Source organism: Natrix helvetica (assembly GCF_964273705.1).
Source record: "Natrix helvetica genome assembly, chromosome: 1".
NCBI classification, from domain to species: domain Eukaryota; kingdom Metazoa; phylum Chordata; class Lepidosauria; order Squamata; family Natricidae; genus Natrix; species Natrix helvetica.
Genome location: NC_138548.1, coordinates 98430110 through 98450097, shown reverse-complemented (window position 1 = coordinate 98450097; position 19988 = coordinate 98430110). Strand labels below are relative to the sequence as shown.

Below are 19988 nucleotides of genomic sequence, written 5' to 3'. Positions count from 1 at the left end.
TCAGCAAAATTCTCCACAAACACAATATCAAGACAGCCTTCAACACTGACTAAAAAATAGCCAACATCTTAAGAAACCCCAAAGACAAAATCCAGCTAGAAAACCAAGGAGTCTACGAAATACCATGCAAAATCTGCCCTGCAACATACATAGGACAAATGAACAGGAGAATAAATGCACGCATCGCAGAACACAAGAATGCAGTAAGAAAAAAAGAAAAAACTTCCTGTCTTTTCCAGCACCTTAAAGCTACAGGACATGAAATCAATTTTGAAGGAGCCAGGTTAATCTCCAAAACTGAACACTTCAGCAAGAGAATAATTATGGAAGCTATCGAAATAGAGAAACACCTTCACAACATGAATAAATGTGATGATACCTCCCACCTACCAGACATCTGGAAACCAGCCCTAGTCAACAAACGAGCCCCACCCACCACCCAGGCTGTTACAACATGAAACAACAACGGACACACAGCCAGCACCAATCAGCACCAATCTATCAATCATGATATAACCACACAACCAATCATTCCATTTACTGAAACAAAGCCCGCACTCCACACCCACCCACCAAGATTTATAGGAAGACGGCAGCTCCGACCACGCTTTAAGACGAAAACCTAGTCTGAAGATGGCGAGTGAAACCTTGCCGAAACGTTGCCAAAATAAGCTCAACCTTACATGGGAAAAGACCCGAATACAACAAGACCAGCATACCTACACCTGTGAAAGTCTAAGAAAACAAATATATATATTTGTAAAAAATATATATCTTTCTCTTTCATTTTCTTTCTCTCTCCTTCCTTCCTTCTGTCTTTCCATCTTTCTTCTTTTCAAAAGCTTGATGCTAAATATCAGAACTGGGAGCATGTTATGTTAGCATTATAAAACTAAATTGTCTGGGATTTAATCACTTTCTTTTTTATGAGTCTTTAACCATGACTCACACATATTTGAATGTACGAGCTGTTTAAATTGGTGATGCATCTAAAAAGTTTATTTAAAATGGAGCACTTAGACTGGTTTAGTGCAAATTATTAATTGTTACTTTCACAAAGAGGCATTGTTCAATTGTTAATTTTCAATCAAGAGTTTGGATCTGGAAATTATTAAATCAACTGATATGTCTAAGACAAATTCGACTCCCTAAATCTTATCCAGTTCTGTTTATCTGGAATAGACATCAGTGGTGGATTCTTTCTACCTTGTGAAGGATTATAAGGTCCCCATGTCATTGCTCTGCCCCTCATCCATGCAAGATTTAGACAGTTGTCTGGCTAATATTAAAGATAAAGATAATGGATAAATATGTCAATTCTATACCCTATAATAGAACTGATTTTAAACATGCTGTAGATAAAAATGTAAAAATGAAATGATTCTACTTTGTCATTCATGACTGTAAACAATATAATTTGGGGTATATAGTTTAATGCTTTGACAAAATGTAAGGTTTCTCAGTTTAAATTATGGAAAAGTCACATAGTTCCTAGTTAAGGAGGAGCTCTATGTGACAAAAACCATACACAGAACCAACTTAACATAGTTGGCTGAATAAAAGTTTAACTCTTCATCTAGTTCTGTAATTTCAACACTATGCCATCCTATGAGGCTGCAACCCAAATGGAGTCAAACCCCATTTGAACCCAAAATGCCGATCTCATTTTCGGGTAAATAATTCTTATGCTGGGCATAAGCTGGTCCAGAATGCGGCCGTGCGGGCAATTATGGGGAGTACCAGGTACTCCCATGTAACACCTCTCCTGCGTGAGCTGCACTGGCTACCTGTGGCTTTTCGGGTGCATTTCAAGGTGTTGATTCTCACCTTTAAAGCGCTCCATGGCTCAGGACCTAGTTATTTGCGGGATCGCATCCTACCCCATACATCCCTGCGACCAATTCGCTCTCACAGAGAGGGACTCCTCTGGGTGCCGTCCGCCAAACAATGTCAGCGGGCGACGCCCAGGAGTAGGGCCTTCTCTGTGATGGGCCCGACCCTCTGGAACGACCTCCCCCCTGACATTAGAACCATTACTGATCTCCGCTCCTTCCATAAGGAACTCAAGACCCACCTGTTCCAATTAGCTGGCCTGACCCAATCGCAATCATGATCTAATCCCTTGACTTTCCTGGCCGGTTATTTTAAATTTTGGGGTATTTTAATTTGGTTTTAATCATTAATTAATCTTTACACTATTGTACAGACTTGTGTTTAATTTGTTTTTATGGGGTTTTGTAATTGTTGTATATAATGTTTTTTATAATGTTTTTACTCTGTCTGTACACTGCCCCGAGTCCCCTTGGGGAGAGGGAGCAGTTGACAAATCCAATAAATGTAATGTAAATGTAATGTATACACATATATAAGCCCAACTGCGAATAAGCCAAACCCAATATTTAAGGTATATTTTTGGCACTAAAGTTCTTGGCTTATCTTTGATTATATAAGGTAAATCATATGAAATTGAAAAGAAACTTTGACTTTTAGTTGAACTAAAAAGTGTACCTCATTTATTTGCAATTCAATGTCATAGAAGACAAATAAAAGTCATATAGGTTAGGAAGTCAATTCCTGAGGGTATGACCATTTCAATGGTGTACTAAGTGGTATTCAGGCTCAGATGGAATTCCAAAAAGTGCTTTTCAAAAGGCAACTGGACTTTCTTGATTCTTTTCTTGAGAACGTTTCGCTTCTCATCCAAAAAGCTTCTTCAGTTCTCTGAGCTTCTTCAGCTTCTTCAGTTCACTTCTCATTCACAAAGCTTCAAAAATGTTTTACTTGAAATATTCTCAAAACAAACAACCAAACAACCCAATAAAGTCAATTTACCTTTTGAAAACACCTTTGGGACAACCATGACCTGGATGATCAAGAATCTCCATAGACTCTTAGATGGAAGGTAAATGGCTTGGCATAGGGAAGTTAAGGCATAATGTTTTGCCTTGGGAACTATTACAAGAGAACTATTTTAGGATCTCATACAAAAAACAAGCTTGCCCACGGAACTTCAATATTGCGGTATTCTATGGGATTTCAATATTCTATTCAATTTCAATATCAATATCCATTGAAACACTACTAAAAGGTAAAGGTTCCATTCGCACATATATGTTAGTCCTTCCCGACTCTAGGGGGCAGTGCTCATCTCTAAGCGAAAAAGCCACCGCTGTCCAAAGACGTCTCCATGATAATGTGGCCCGGCTAAATGCTGAAGGAACACAGAACGCTGTTACCTTCCCACCAAAGGTGGTTCCTATTTTTCCATTTTCATTTTTACATGCTTTAGAACTGCTAGGTTGGCAGAAGCTGGGACAAGTAACGAGAGCTCACTCCATTATGCGACACTAAGGATTCGAACCGCTGAACTTAGCCATTTAGCGACTTAGCCACTGAGCCACCGCATCCCTTATGAAACACTACTACATGTGTTATTTTACTATGGCATCCACAGGGATATCCACAACACTTACATTTTATCCTTGTTTCCTCTATGAAGAAAACAGATGACTTTCATATGAGTATACTTTTTTTCCCAGGCTTCAAATCCCTTCTAATCCAAATTGTAGCAAAATACTAAGCAGCAGCAGGAATGAAAATGAAGCACTAATGCAAAGTGTCCCATAGTTACAAATCTGTTCATCTGTTATCCATCTTGATGCCCTCCAATGTTTTATTTTATTTTACCATCTTCATTGATGTTTAATATTTCTGGACCTGGGCCATCATAAATTGTTATAATGATCATGATTATTTGAAATTTGGGGAGCATTGTAGAACACATATTAATAATGTTAAAAAGATTTCTAGCCTTTGGGATTCAAACTTTCAAAAGTAAAATAAAATAGTTCGGTGTAAGCCACAATGCATCTTCTAAGCTGATGTGTGAATAAAATAGTTAGGACACTGATTTGTAATCCTATCCTGTGGCTACAACTTCTGCTCGTCTTGTAAATGTCATCACTTTTTCTGTCCTATCTACTTATATCTGAGTCATGAGGTGCTGACAAAAAACTACTGCGCTTAATGTGAAACCTGAGGCATTTTGCTAATTCCAAAGATATTCGTAATTACCAACTTGGCATTTAACTGATAAATAACTTGCACATATGCAGCATTACTTTTTGTGGCTCTACTCTTTTTCTCTATTATATTTTTTAAAAAATATTTCAGTGGTCAATTGTTAAAATATAGATTACCGAAGTCATATTTTCTTGGAAAAAATAAAGGACAAACCTGAAAAGTGGGCAAGGCTGGAAGAGGTTCATAAAGATTAAAAAAAATATATGTTTATATCTATTTGCTTAATGAAAGAAAATTTAAAAAAAACTTTACAAAAACACACATTGTAATAAAAATATCGAAAACATTTAAAAAACAATTCAATGTCCATGTTTTTCATATGAATTTGAAAAATGGTACATTAAGTGTATTTATACAATACAAGTAAAATGACCAAAATAAAAGTGAGTTTTTGAAAAATAAATAAAACTAAAGGACAGCTTTTTGAAATAATGAACTGTGTTAAGTGTGAAAAATCAGGAAATCCAAGCAGTTCAAATGAACACAGAGGTTTATTGCAAGCTTAAGTGTTTTACAAGAATTTGAACTAGTAATGGTCAAATTGATGGTGATAGATAAGAGTCAGTGGAATCTAAGGTAGGCGGGACTTAGGTATCTTGTGAACACAAAGGACTCAAGACTGATGATGCATTTGACCCCGCCCTTGGGCTCAGCCTGCTCCTCACCCACAGACCATACTTTGTAATAAAGGACCTATGGTCATTGTAAGTAAAGGTGACCAAAATTATCTTCTTTCTTTGCAATCCAAGTTTTTGCCAAAATCAGGGTATCTTTCTGAACTTTAAAGCTGTTGAAATGTTTTGAAACTGTTTTAGCATAAATGAAGAAATATTGCAAACATTTTCTTATGAGATTTATAATTAAGCGCTTAACTTCCAACCTTTGACCTCTTTTTATTTTCAGCCATGGAACAGGATATGAAAGTGATAATCACACAGCCCCAATGTTATACAGTTGTGGGGCCCAGTACAGAATACATACCCATGGAGTTTTTAGAGGAATTCAAGTGAGTATATTAAGGAAAGTATATAATTTTGGACTGATTACCTAGCTGCTTTCATAATACCAAGGAAACACTATATTTTCTTTTTATTAGACTATGGTGTTCACTATATAATAACTAAATGGAAAATGTTTAAGTTATCTATTGCTGACAAATTCTAATTTGCCCCCTTTTGCGGAGAAATCTTCCAGATATATTGAGTTACAACTCCCATGATTGCCAAACCACATTGGATAAAAATCATGGTGGAGATTTATGGGTGTTATTGTAGTCCAATACTTGGAGGGCTTTCCTGCAAGCAGAAAATCAATGAGAAGGAAAAATGAAGGACCAAGCATTTTTCCTTGTGAAATGCTACTACAGCCTTTGGGATTGTGAAAAAACAGTATTACAATTTCCTTTATGACATGAAACAAATAACAGTTTCAGGATTTGATGCAACCTATATTTCGGGGAAACTGAAATGTCTGTAGGAAGCCTACTTGAAGTATAGTGGGGATGCGGGGGGGGGGGGAGGGGGAAGGATGAGGCTTTTCCCAACCTTGACATCTTTAAGACTTGTGCACTCAGAATTTCCTAGCTAGCCATCCTGGGAGTTGAAGTCCACAAGTTGCCAAGGTTGGACACCCCTGCACTATATTTTTTAGGTTCTCTGATGCAGTGACGTGCGGTGAGGTTTATGGCTGGTGAGGCAGCAATTTTTTTAGGCTTGTGGACGTCAACTTCCAGAATTTCACAGCCACGCATGCTCAGTTCCAATGTAAAGCAACAGCATTTGTTTTCCTTCTTTCTTTTTCTTTTTCTTCTCCCTTGCCCTCCTCCCTCCCTCCCTCCCTCCCTTCCCCCTCTCTCAAACACTCAAACACACACACACACACACAAAAGTTGGATTGTATTGTTTAATTCCATGTAGCTGATTTACAGTGCAAAAGAAGAGTTATTTTTGCCCTGTCCAATCAGCTTTTCTCTTGCATTTTCTTTGATAAAAGGGATGGAAAGATGGTCTTTGAGTTCCCTCTTTGAATGAAAGAATCCATTTAAATCAGAACGTTCAAATGTAATAAAATGATCTTCCTGTCTTGATCCATTTCATTGGAAAAGATGCCCGCCTGAGGAAAGAGCCTTTCACGTCTCTGAAAGCCAGCCCGGGGTAGGATCCCTCCAGGATGGGCGTAAGTTCAGCTTCCAGAGTGGGCGGTGCGGGCACCAGTGGGCTCCTCCGGGCTCCCGCCTTCCGAAAGCGCGTCCCTGTTTTTGCGGAAAGCAAAAGAATGGAGAAGAAACGGAGAAGCTTCGGGTGTGAAATGAGGCCACATTCATCAGCAAAGGGCAAAACTCTCTTCCACAGCCTCATTTCATACCCGAAGCTTCCCCGTTTCTTCTCCATTCTTTTGCTTTTTGCAAAAACAGGGACGCGCTTTGGGAAGGCAGGAGCCCGGAGGAGCCAACCAGCGCCCGCACCGCCCACTCTGGAAGCCGAACTGCTGGCTGGGACTCCCCAGCTCAGCTGCTTCCCGGGCCGTCAGCGCCTGCCAGACAGGGCAACGGGAGCTGTGAGGGAGTGCTATGCTTGGCGGAAGGGCTCCCGGGACTCCAAGTGTCCACCTGCCGCCACCCGCCTTTTGCTCCGCAGAGAAGAGCCAAGTGGCATCGGCCCGGCTCCCCCAACCACACCCTTGGCACCCGAGCCCTCCGGTCGGGATCAACCAAGGCCGGTCCGGCTCGGGGGAGGCCAGCCACCCTGTGAAGAGTCGGCCCGGCCTCCCTGCCACCCTCCGCCATGGGATTCGGCCATGGCACCACCTGCCAGAGCTGCACGGCATCTGGGGCATGCTTGTCGAGTGAGGGCAGCACAGGTGGGGCACAGACAGAGCGGAAGAAGCCTCTCCCCCCCACTTCCCCTGCCCGAAAGAACAAAGAGAACCTCTGCCACCGCCCGGGCAACCTGGCCGGCCTTTCTTGTGGCGGCTCTCTGGTGCCGAGCCTGGGAGTCCCTGGAGGAGCTGGCGGAAGCTGCAAGTGCCGCAGGCTGTACTGGAGCTGGAGGCGACACCCCTCTGGCCAGGTAAGGTGGGCTGCCCTCCCTGCCTCTCCTACCCCTTTCCCTCTCTCACTCAAACAACCTCTCTCTCAAACAAACACACACGCACGCACACACAAAGCTTCTCTGAAGAAGCCCCACCCAAACGAGCGCCCACTACTAGGAGGCAGGAAAACTGGGTGCCTCCCCTACGTCAGGAATTTTTAGGCTTTTAACCCTTGCTTAACTTAAGGGTTAAAAGCCTAAAAATTCCTGATGTAGGAGCAGCCCACAGTTCTCCTGCCTCATAGAAGAGGGTGCTTTTTTGGAGGCTTTTTTAAACAGTTAAGCAGTCATTCACGGTGAAGCAGGCTCAGGCAGCAACTAGCTCAGTCTGACCTCAGCTCTCGCCTTTTTCCCTTTACATTTTTTTTCTTTTCATGATGACAGTGGTGAGGCTGTGCCTCCCTGCCTCCCCTGCCTGCACGTCACTGCTCTGATGAGCCCAGAATATATTGTATGTAAAACCCTCCCCTTTATGCCATCATAGGATATGCGGCGGATGTCTGGGGTGGCTCCAACAATTGTGAGATCAGCAAGTGACACAAATGAAAAGCGACCTTTCATGTGCGTGTATCCCGGCTGTAACAAGCGATATTTCAAACTGTCTCATTTGCAGATGCATGGTAGAAAACACACTGGTAAGTATCTTTTGATAACCTTTCTAGGCCCAAAGATTCTCGGAGCCTTTGGCAATAGAATTGTCAACCTATTACTTCAGTGGGGCCATGTACTCATGAAAATATGGTGCATGCAGTTCCTTCCCCAAGAAGATACAGGGATAATTGTATATAGGTAGTCCTCAACTTACAACTCATTCATTTAGTGGCCATTCAAAGTTACAATAGCACTGAAAAAAAGTTATTTGTGATTATTTTTCTCATGACCGTTGTCCATGGATCCCATGATCAAGTGATCAAAATTTGGATGCTTGGCAACTGGCATATATTTATGACATTTGCAGTGTCTTCATGTGTGTCAGTCATGTGATTACCCTTTATGATGTATGAAGTCAGTGGGGAAGCCGGATTCACTTAATCATGTTACTACTATAGTAACTTAACCAGGGGTGGGTTCCTGTACTGGTTGGTACCCCTTCGCTTCACACATGCTTTGCTCGCGCATGTGCAGTTGACTGTAATTTGTTCTGCACATGCACAGAAACATGCCTGTAATGGCAGAAGAGACCAGGGAATCAGTTTGGGGGCGTGGCCAGCCTTGGTCACTGCCGGTTCTGCGACCCAGGTCAAATCACCACTACCAGTTCAGCCAAACCAGGCCAAACTGGGAGCAACCCATCTCTGAACTTAACCCTGCAGCGATTCAGTTAACAACTGCGGCAAGAAAGGTTGTAAAAACAGGGCAAAACTCACTTAGCAACTGTTTTGCTTAGCAATGGAAATTTATGGTTCATTTCTGGTTGCAATTTGAGGACTACTGGTAATTTCACATTTGAATGTTACAGAAAGATGTGGCATAACATCAGGAAAGAATTAATGTATATATAAAAAACTTTACATATTGCAGTGAAGTGAGCTATAATTCACAGAAGTCTGCATCATAATACATCCTCTAGTCCAGGGGTGTCCAAACTTGGGAACTTTAAGACTTGTGGACTTCCGGAATTCTGGAAGTCCACAAGTCTTAAAGTTCCCAAATTTGGACACCCCTGCTCTAGTCTTTTGGATACCTCAGGATTTTTTATTTTAAAGGGATTTGTGTATCGTTCGGAATGAGTGAATAATATTTGCTTGTAGTGTTGTCATAGTGTATGGTTCTTAAAATGCAGCTTAAAATTTCATGGGGTACAGAAGTGGAGCAGCTGAATAACAATTAATTTTTAAAAAAGAAGAAAAAAGAGTGGGTCAGAAGATTTCCCTTATAAAACAACTGATTCATTACACTTCCTGAAAATTGTTATTTTGCATGGTGTTACTATCTGTGGAACTCTGATGCACAAAGCTGGAATTTGTATCCGTGCTTATCACTGTTTCAGCAGAAATTTTGCTGATATCTCTGTTACCATTATGGTTGTTTACTGTCCCCTCTTAGTATTAATACTGTTGACCCAGATATAAAAAAGTACTATTTTCTTGGAACACCCAAAATAATATATTTTAAAAAAATCTTTATCAATAATATTGCATCCACTTTCACCTATCATTAACAAGAAGTAGCAACAATGATTTATTAGTTTGCAAGTGATGTATGACTGGAGGATTTTTTTCAAACACACAAAATGATACTTAGTTTCAATGAACTTTTTCTTCCCAGCAAAAATGAGTTGTAAGCAAACCGAGTACAATAAGTCATCACTTTGAAGATAAAGTTTTCGTAACAGATTATCTGTGGTGAAAATTAAAATTTCATTAAGTAACAAAATTTATATTAATGGAGGTTTTTAAAAAAATTATAACAACTCTTTGAGGAAATAGAAAAATGGCTGTGGAGTATGCAAGTTAAACAATTGTAACTTACTTTCTGATTTCTTTTATACAAAAGTAAAATTTGAACTTACTCAACTCATTTTATACAGACTGCAATTTCTTTGTTGACTTTATCACAGAGCTGATTTGCTGCTAAGAGGTCAGATTCTCCCATTCAGGTTTCTCCAGATATATTGTAACTACAATTTTAATTAGAACTTGGTTTATATATTTATTAGTGAATTACATCTCAATATGACCCACAAAAAAGATGATAGCATTATAATGCAATTGTTTCTGATTATCCAAGATGGGGAACTAGGTTAAAAGTATAAATGCCTAAGTTAAGTCTAACTACATCAATACAGTTTTTTTGGCAGTATTATGGAAAGTGCTTAGCCAACAATCCTCAAATTCCCAGGCAGTTTCTTCATCCAAGTCCAACTAGGACTCACTCTGCTGAGCTTCTAAGATCAGCCAAGATTGTCTGGGTTCACCATCTGCTGAGACCACAGACTAGTAACTACTGATGAGAAAAAATACCAATACATTTAACTCTTGAAAACATGCTAAACCACAAACCTAATGCTCCTTACCTTGCTTGGGTTCTACAGTATTGAGATAATTTGTTAGGGGTGCCAACTTTTCAGCTGCTGCTAACACTTCCAGAACTATAACTTGAATGCAAAAAACCCACATTTTGTAAAAACTTTCTGTTGCTGGGATTTAATGCTGCTTCGGATTTTGGATCAGCTAAGCTAATGGAGGAATTCGCTGTGAAGCTGAATTTCATGGAATACATGGGAAATTCATGAATACTTGAATTTTCCATGTATCGATACATAGTAAGGATGAAAAGAGCACATGATCAGGCTGCGGAGACTTCATAACTTCCATAACTTAGCTGGAGACTTATTATGTGATTTTTCTGAATTGGTGTTTATTCTCAGAAGAAGTTATAAATAGGACTGAACAATCTGTTGTTTCCTCAAAAACCTACATTAAAAAAACCCCACATATTTCCTTAATTAATAAACAAGTGTCTATAAAAATGTTTCTTTATTATAACCACAAAGCAAATAAACAAGATACTCATGATTCCCTTTGTAAACAATGTTCAATTCCTTCCTTGAACCTTTCCCTATTTTTTCCAGGGTTGATTCTTTGTCACAAGTATTCATTGCTCCATATATGCATTCTAGCAATGGAATTGTTTACGTAGTTGCAAATGCATGGATTTTAACTGTTTCCTGAATAACCTATTCTGTCTCTTACAAATATTTTTTAAGACATTTTTTTAAAGACTTTGGCTAAGTTAATAATAAGCAGTTAACAATTTAAAACAATTCATCCATTTCTTTAGTATATTTCTATAGCTACTGATTTCACAAAAATGTGACTCTGGGCAGTATACAATATAACAGTTAAAAGCTCCATAGCAATCTAAAAACTAAATAAAATAAACATAAGACATATAAAAAGGAAGTATCAAATAAACTTGTAAAACCAAGGAAGGTGGGAGAACAAACAACACTCTCATATAGCCACCTTGTGGGCTGCCCCTTGGATCACCATGGATGATTAAAAAAAGAAAGAAGAGAAAAGAAGTTTTAAGGGTCTTCTGGAAGGCCAATAGTGATGGAGATAACATCAGGTTCCAGAGGGGAGGGGTTACAGCAGAAAAAACATGCCAGATAGAACTCCTTTGGAGATGGGACTTGTTGCCTGTCCTCCCTGCCTGATTTGGTGGGATAGGCAAATGCAATCGGGAAGAAGTTATGCAAGAAGTTGTAAGATACCACAACTACAAAACTTTTACAATAAATACAGCCCCCCAAAATCATACCATCTTCTTTTCACACACTCAGAGCCTAGGCCTTGGCACAATAAATCGTTTACACAATTCCAACCATTTATTTTTAAGTTAGAAAGTAGAAACATCATTTTTCAAACATTTATATTATCTTTTCTCTAAAGATAATCCATTGCGCTATCTCTATATTACACGGGAGAGTTGTTGTAATGTGTTAACTGAGGTTTCCTTTAATGCCTTACAATGCTAATTACTTCCTTCAAATAACCTTTTTTTTTCTAAGGAGAAAAACCGTATCAGTGTGACTTTAAGGACTGTGAACGAAGATTCTCTCGTTCAGATCAACTCAAAAGGCACCAAAGGCGACATACAGGTATGTTGCATATCTGAGCTTTTGAAATTTGTTGCAATTCGTGGTTTCCCTTATCAAGGGTATGTGAAATGGAGTTGTAATTTTTTTGCTTTTAAGAGCACTAAAGGCTGGCACTTTGTATAAGTTTGTATAAGTTCAGAAATATACGACAAAGAAGCAGAGTGCTGTACCTAGGTTGCAATTAATTATATGCCCCTTAAAAATATAGTAATGTTAGTACAGATCAGTTAGAGTGTACCCTGAAAAGGGCATTTGTGCCTTAGATGTAGTTAGATGTCAGATAATTTGTTTATGTATAACCATATATGCTGAGCATAGGCGATCCTGAAAACTAACTTTTTGGCCTGAAACGCTGGGAAGTAATTCTTTCCCTATGCTTAATAAATAATGTGGGAAGCAGAGGTGATATTCAGCAGGTTCTGATCAGTTTTGGAGAACTGGTAGCGGAAATTTTGAGTAGTTCGGAGAACCCGTAAATACCACCTTTGACTGGCCCATCTATTCTCTGCCTCCCGAGTCCCAGCTGATCAAGAGGAAATGGGGATTTTGCAGTAAACTTCCCCTGGAGTTGGGAGGGAATGGAGATTTTACAGTATCCTTCCCTTGCTATGCCCACCAAGCCACACCCACCAAGCCATGCCACACCCACCACACCACACCCCCAAAATCGGTAGTAAAATTTTTTGAATCCCACCACTTGTGGGGAGATGATTATACTCCTTGATAATTGAAATAATAGCTACTTAATGAGGTTTAATACTTTTTTAATGATACGGGTGATCCTTGATTTACGACTATTGCTTTAGCAATCATTCAAAGTTATGGCAGTGTTGAATGAATGGACTCACAACCTGTCCCTGATGTTACAGTGCCCCATGGCCACGCGATCAAAATTTGGGCGCTTGGCAGTCCATCTGCACTTACAACCTTAGGGATGCTGCAACTTTTCTCCCGCCACCTATCTTTCCTCCATCTTTGCTCTTTTGGCCCTCTGCTCTCTGTGGCCCATGCCACCCTAGCTGACCTTTGTAGTCTTCTTTCTGCTGCTTCTGCTGCTGGTATGCTTACCCAACCTGGTTCTTCGCAAGGCAATGCTGAGCTTCCTGAGATGGCAGCAAAAGCAACAAGAGAGTGCAAGCAAAAGCATAATAAAAGCCAGCCAATCGTCATTTCTGACATTATTCCTTAAAAGAATATTAGTAATATTGCCCACAAAAAAAAAAACCATTCAAGTCAGAGCATTAGGATAGGAAGGTTCCCATAGTTCCTAAAGCATGCAAGCAAATTTGTATCTCAATTTTAATAAATGTCTCCTTCCAAAATGAAACAGTGCTGAGCATATCCCAGTCCTGTCACTCTACACCAGTGCCCCCCCATCTTTTGGGCACCAGGGACTGGTTCCGTGAAAAGAGGTTTTTCCATGGACTGGAGGGGGCTTGGTTTAACGTGCTGCCTACATCCCTTGGATGGGAGGACCAGTTTCTGGCATGGTGCTGGTCCATCGACTGGGTTGGGGACTTCTGCTCTATTTCATACACCCTAATCCCATCAATTTCCTATATGTTTGGAATCTGCAGAGAAGTTGTCAAACTTTATGAATTGGCATCATCGAATCCTTGCAAAAAGTCCTATTCTGGTGCCACCATCTTACAGGATAATTACAAAGGTTGCGATCAGTTCCTCCTAGTCCCACCATTACTTTGTGAAGCAACTAGAATTATTCAACGTACTCTAATTCGGGTCATCAATCCTAACCCAAATACATTGGGCAGTATAAACAAACATATACCTCGTGTTTTACAGCTTACTTTTCAGTGCAGTCTAATGAAAGAAAAGCTCTTGTGCATGTGTAAAGGGTATAGTGAGTGACCTTGAGGGAGAGAGGGAACATCCATTATCAAAGCAACAAAGATAAATGTAGCTTAAGCCCAATGCAAAGAGGAATTCATGACTAAGGACTTTCACTTCCCTAATTCTCAAAAAGGGAGGAGGGAAAGAATATTCAGAATTAACGTGATTCTGATACTATAGTCACTCTAATAAAAATAGGACAAATGGCATTCGTTTCTCACTCTGGTCTACCTTACAGGACTGAGAGTTTGTTTCAAACAAATATTTTGAAAGTTGTATTTAGTTTTAATAAACTATATAGTTGTACATAGTTTTAATAAAGATCACAGCACTGGATAAATATCTAATTGTTCAAACAGAAATACAATTCATTAAGTTGAATAGGGTTTAGGTAAGTAAATATGTCTTCAGCCTTAGTATTTTAAAAAAAGTTAACATCTTAAGAAATAAGGAGAAAATATTTCTATGCAATGACATGCTTGCATAGACATCTACAGATTAGGAATACTTTATGATTTATTTATTTATTTCATTGTATTTATATAGCTGTTCATATTTTAAAATGCCTAATTCAAATAACTAAATTAAATAGTACACTAACAGAGAATTGGAGCTCCTTTATGGACAATTGTAAGTAAGCTTAGAAGAGAGGTAATGGAATACTGTTATATATATTATGTGCACAGTTAATTTTTAAAGCGTCTTCTAAATACAGGAAATAAACTCTTTTTTTAAAAAAACCACATCATGCGTATAGTTTTTAAAAAGCGCTTGGATATGTGAAGAATGCTGTACTGAACTGAAATGGAAAAAAGTGCACATTATTAAAGGACAATTTCAAAGTGAATTGAGAAATAACAACCACAATCACGTGATGTTTCTTATTTCCAATTTTTCAAGTTTTCACTCCAAAGTGAATTATTCAGTGGCGTAGCGTGGGGGGTGCAGGGGGGGCCAGCCGCACCGGGCGCAACATCTGGGGGGGGGCATGCTCGCACTCGCAGCTCTCTGCTGTTGACTTGCATGTATTTCAAGGCTGAATTTGAATTGAATGAAGCCGAGGAACGCTTCCCACATTTAATACAAAAGAGACGCGAGCAGGTCTTCCCCGGGGTCGAGAGCACGAAAGAGGGCCAAAGTTTTCTTCTGCAGATCTGGGTCTCTTGAAGACTGCTGGGCAGGGCGAGGGACGTTAATAACGCGATACGTTTAAATTAGAGCAAGTGAAGACCTCGGGCGGCTTACCTTTTCCTATTTTCCCAGAACCGAGGGAAGAAAATGATTCTGCTTCGGGCCTATAGAGGGCGCTGCGAGCTTTGCTAAGGAGGACGGCTGCTTCAGAGCTCCCTTCATGTCCCGAGTCCAGTGGCGTAGCGTGGGTTGCCACGGGTTAGCGGGCGCAAATTACTTGCCTTGCCCCGGGTGCTGACAACCCACGCTACGCCACTGGAATTATTGCTTCCATTTTTTGCCAGAAACCAAGGCATGGTAAAAGCACTAAATTGAGTGAAGAAGGACAAAGAGACGGAGAAAGGTCAGGTAGTTGAGTTGCTTGATTAACGCTACTAAACATGTGAAATTTTGTACTTAGGGGCAGAAATGGCAATTGTCAAATAGAAGTAAAAGTCTATGTTTCTGAAATTTGTAAAGTTACTAGATTCCAAGAATAGATTTATTTTATGTATTTAGGTGTAAAACCATTCCAATGTAAAACCTGTCAGAGAAAGTTCTCCCGATCTGATCATCTGAAGACTCACACTAGGACTCATACAGGTAAAACAAGTGCGTATACTTTTTTCCCATTTATATATTCTTATTTATTTTATTGAAAATTAAATTATGGTATTTCTAGGAAATTATTCTGGGCATATGTGATATTGATATGTCTTAGCTATTACAGAGAAAATAATGCGTAGGGTGGAGGGGGGACGCACAATCAACTTTGGCAACTTTAAGACTAGTGAACTTCAATTTCCAGAATTTCCCAGCCAGCCATGGAAATTCTGAGAGTTGACATCCACAAGTCTTAAAGTTGCCAAGGCTGGATACACCTGGCTTAGAGCAAAATCAAGAGTCATGACTATTATCCTTTGGCAGAAGAATTACGTTCAGGTGACAGTTTACAGTTGCCCTAATCTGTCTTTTTAACTCAGCTTAATTTGAGGCTGCAACTTCTAGCCAACATTCTAAATAGGACATACAGACCCAAACCTTACAGTGTTTCTCTGAAAATAAGACTCACCCTGAAAACAAGCCTTAGCCTGATTTTTAGGGGGTGGGTCTAATATAAGCCCTATCCCAAAAATAAGCCTGGGGGGGATGGGAGGGCCAGTGCAAGAGGTGGCAAGTGCATGGGGGCTGATGACGTCTGGCAGCAGCCACAGCCCAGTGGCCTTTTGGTGCAGCACAAGGACTCATGGGAGGCTCGTGGGAGGATTGCGTGGCACCACCGGCAGCAGGCAGAGGCAGAGGCATGGGGAATGGGAAAGGCAGGTGACCCTGATGCCCCACACAGGTGCTTGTATGGTCTGGCCATAGGCAAGCTGAGAGACGATGGGATGGAGTGGGCTCCGCATTAGGATCGCCTCTGCCTCCACTTGGCTTTGCTGCACACTTTTTGTCCCGAGGGAGGTAAGCTTTGTCTGCTTGCAAAGGGGAAACATAGATGCTGTGCTTGTTTGGTACAGATTTAGGGCTGAGACTTTTTGTTAACCACCCCCTGGATCACAAGTTCATTCAACTGAGGGATTAAATAGGGAATTGAATCCCTGGCTATGATAATTAGTATCATAAAATGTAATGTAAAGCCTTGTTGGCCATTTTTCCTTTAAGCAACCTTGTGAAACTTGACTATTCTCAGTCAAAAAGGGACGTTTATGTATTAATTATATTAATTATATTAATTATATTAATTATATTAATTATATTAATTATATTAATTATATTAATTATATTAATTATATTATATTGTATTATATTATATTATATTATATTATGTTATATTAATTATATTATATTATATTATATTATATTATATTATAACATTATATTACATTATATTACATTATATATTATAATATCATATTTATTACATTACAATATCATATTTATTACATTATATTTATTACATTGCATTACATTGTAATGTATGTATACATTGTATTGTATATAAATGTATGCATAATATAACACATAAAATAATATACATGTTCAAACTATGAATAGATATAATACTTAAGGAAAACATCTTAAACATCTTAAAGAAAACGTCGTTTTATAAATCTAAAAATAGTGGAAGGTTTAACTGAGAAAATAATCTACTGAGCACCTTCTATACTGGATGCTCTATGAACTCTTCAGAGTACAAAAATGTTGCAAACATATAGAACACATTTTTATTTAAAAGCAGTAGAAACTGAGAGATTAACTCAAGTTCTATTGGAATATTTGGAAAGTTGAATGTGAGCTTAATGAAGCACCCTATTGTCAAAAGATAGGCATCTACTTCAACTCTAAGGTGTGATGGTGCAGTGGTTAGAATGCAGTATTACAGGCTAACTCTGCCCACAGCCAGGAGTTCGATTCTAACCTACTCAAGGTTCCAGCCTTGCAAGTTTGGTAAAATGATGGGGGCAATCTGCTGACATTTGTAAACCACTTAGAGAGTACTGTAAAGCATTATGCAGCAGTAATATAAGTCTAAGTGCTATTGCTGTTTAACCAAAATTCTAGGAGGGGATAAGGCAATAGTATGTATTAGGAATATGATGATAATGTATAACTGTACATTTTGTTAATAGGTGAAAAACCTTTCAGCTGTCGGTGGCCCAGCTGCCAAAAGAAATTTGCTCGTTCTGATGAATTGGTCCGTCATCATAATATGCACAACAGGAACATGACTAAACTTCAACTTACCCTTTAGATGTTTCATACTTTTTGCACAACCCAGATGGAATACTACGAACTGTTGCAAACATTTTCAGCTATCATCTCTTTGCTCGTAAGGAAATCTTCAGATGCCTTCAGCTTGGACTTTGGAATTTTCCATCCCAAACCTCAAATGGTTTAAATTTGTAACATTATTATATAACTACATTGGCTAGGTTACACTTTAAATTTTGCTATAGACTCTAGTTTATGTATATTTGTTCTTTCCTTCAGAAGATTTTGTACTTATTTTTTACTTGAAATTTGTCACAGTGCTCAGTCATACTCATACATAATGAATGGTATATGCAAACGTCAATTCATACTGCAGTCCTGTACAATATATATCAGATTATCCAAGGCAGACAATTTTATTCTCTTTGGAGAATTTTTACATAAACAAACTAATCCAAATCCTCACTTGCAACTCTCAGAACTGTGGATGTAATATTTTTATATAGATAAATAGATATAAACAACACATTTGAGAGGTGAGGGTAAATGCATCTCCCACTATGCAATGGAATGTTACATCTCACAATTATTTTGTGATGTTCCCACGTATCTCCACATTGAAGGTAGGGGATGTATAGGGAGAATTGCCTATCCTGCGAGGCCCCTTCAAACTCCATTGAATATTTGTTGTGTGTATGCTTCTGTGCGTCCATGTGTGCATGTGTTTGTGTGTGTATAAGTCAGATTGTGCATGCTGTTAACATCTTGATCTATACACAGTTATTTATCTGCATAGAGATGATAAGCTTATACTATGTATGTGTATTCTTTCTCTGTGTAATTGGGAATTTTGCCTTTGCAGGGTTCCCTGTCATATGGGGACAGCCTAATACACATTGTCATGCATTCATATGTTGTGTGCAAATCCTGATTATGCATTACTTCTGACCAATTGCCACGATGATCCTATGTATGTTCAGTAAACATGTTCTAAAAGATCTATATGATGCCAAGACTGATAATGAAAGACTGATGAATTTCTAGTTTATCTTATTTTTGGAAAACCTAGGAGCTGAAAGAGATTTTCTAGAACTTGCTTATGGAAGAGCAACAGATATTCATTTCTAAAAGTTAAGGAGGGATCATCCCTATGTCTGATTTTTTATCTTAATCCAGCACCTTTGCATTTAGATATACAACCTATCATTCCTTTTTTGCCCTGATTTTTAAGAAAGCAGAAAGTTACAATGTATGTGAAATCTTGACAATGCAATCCTGTCCTGAAAATAACCACCACTGAACTTAATTAGACAGATAACCGAGTCAATATACATAAAAGTGCTGTGAAATAGGTCCTTGCACAACATATGGTCATATAATTATAGAAATTTAGGATTTCTTTACCATGCAGCCATGCTGGTTATATGGCTAGCAAGTTGTATAAAATTAAAATTGAACTTAAGAGGCTGGTCCAGATTTTCCATTAACATATGGCTCTTACGCTTAAACAAATAGCTCTTAAGTGACTTAAACCTCATTTACAATTATATGTGCAAGAAACCCAAAAATAAAATTTAAAAATGCCCAGTGTGAGGAAATATATTATTTCAGGATTTGAGGTTTATTATTTACTATGAATTGATTGAAATGGTGTATATATCTCTATCTATAAATATATATATCAAGTAATGTATTTGCTTTTAAATAATTAAATTTAGAAAGCAAATAAATGTGAGAATTCTTAGGAATCAGAAATTCCTGAAAACTCTGGATACCACAAAGGCTGTACCTGTGTTGTTCATTGAGCTTTTAAATAAAGCCCATTTAAAGAGTAACAAATAAGAGTCCAACAGATGTCTTATTTCATGGCATATTAGGTTTCAAATTTCTTCAATAGTGTTGACTTCTTTTGTATATAAAGGAAAATCTAGAGTGACCACTAGTTAACCTGTTTAGGTCTTGACCACAATCTATCCTTCTCACTGGGGAATTGTACTGACAACAGTATCACATTTCATATTATGTTGTAGAACTTCACTTTTCCCCCAGACACGGATAGGACTTCTTTAAGAAAAAAATCCCAAAGTCACACTGGTTTCATTTGCCTTCAGTAAATTATTTCTGCTATTTTGGTACAGACTTCCAACACTTTTGGTACAACGTAATGTAGCTATGCCGAGGTAGGCATTTCAGTTTATTCCCTTTAAAATCATAACCTTATTCTACAATCCTCACAAAGCTGCACTCTATATTGTTAATCATAAATACATTTTTATTACAAAATTCTTCTAGTGAAGCTGTACTGTCACATGAAAAAGGAATGTACCGTGAATTTTATCATACTAACATTTCTTAATTATAGTTTGATTTAGTAAGAATGCATAGATCAAGATCTCCTAATCATTTTTATGGAGAAAATTCGACTGTCTATTAGATATTAAGATAGATAGGAAGTTGTAACTTCCATTACCCCAAAC

The 19988-nt window shown here is 38.6% G+C and overlaps 1 protein-coding gene across 4 annotated transcripts in view; it reads left to right on the top strand.

The window, feature by feature from the left end:
* The window catches only part of WT1 (WT1 transcription factor), a 57182-nt gene extending 37843 nt beyond the window's left edge, over nt 1-19339 (top strand). For 3 of the 4 annotated variants that reach the window (XM_081939923.1, XM_081939921.1, XM_081939924.1), the window contains 5 exons: nt 4987-5089; nt 7657-7807; nt 11689-11778; nt 15319-15411; nt 17430-19339. In XM_081939923.1, the coding sequence (XP_081796049.1) occupies nt 4987-5089; nt 7657-7807; nt 11689-11778; nt 15319-15411; nt 17430-17551 (559 nt within the window). In that variant the 3' untranslated portion in view covers nt 17552-19339. The remainder of the gene's footprint in view (nt 1-4986; nt 5090-7656; nt 7808-11688; nt 11779-15318; nt 15412-17429) is intronic. The other variant, XM_081939922.1, reaches the window with a different exon arrangement.
* The last annotated feature ends 649 nt before the right edge of the window (nt 19340-19988 follow it).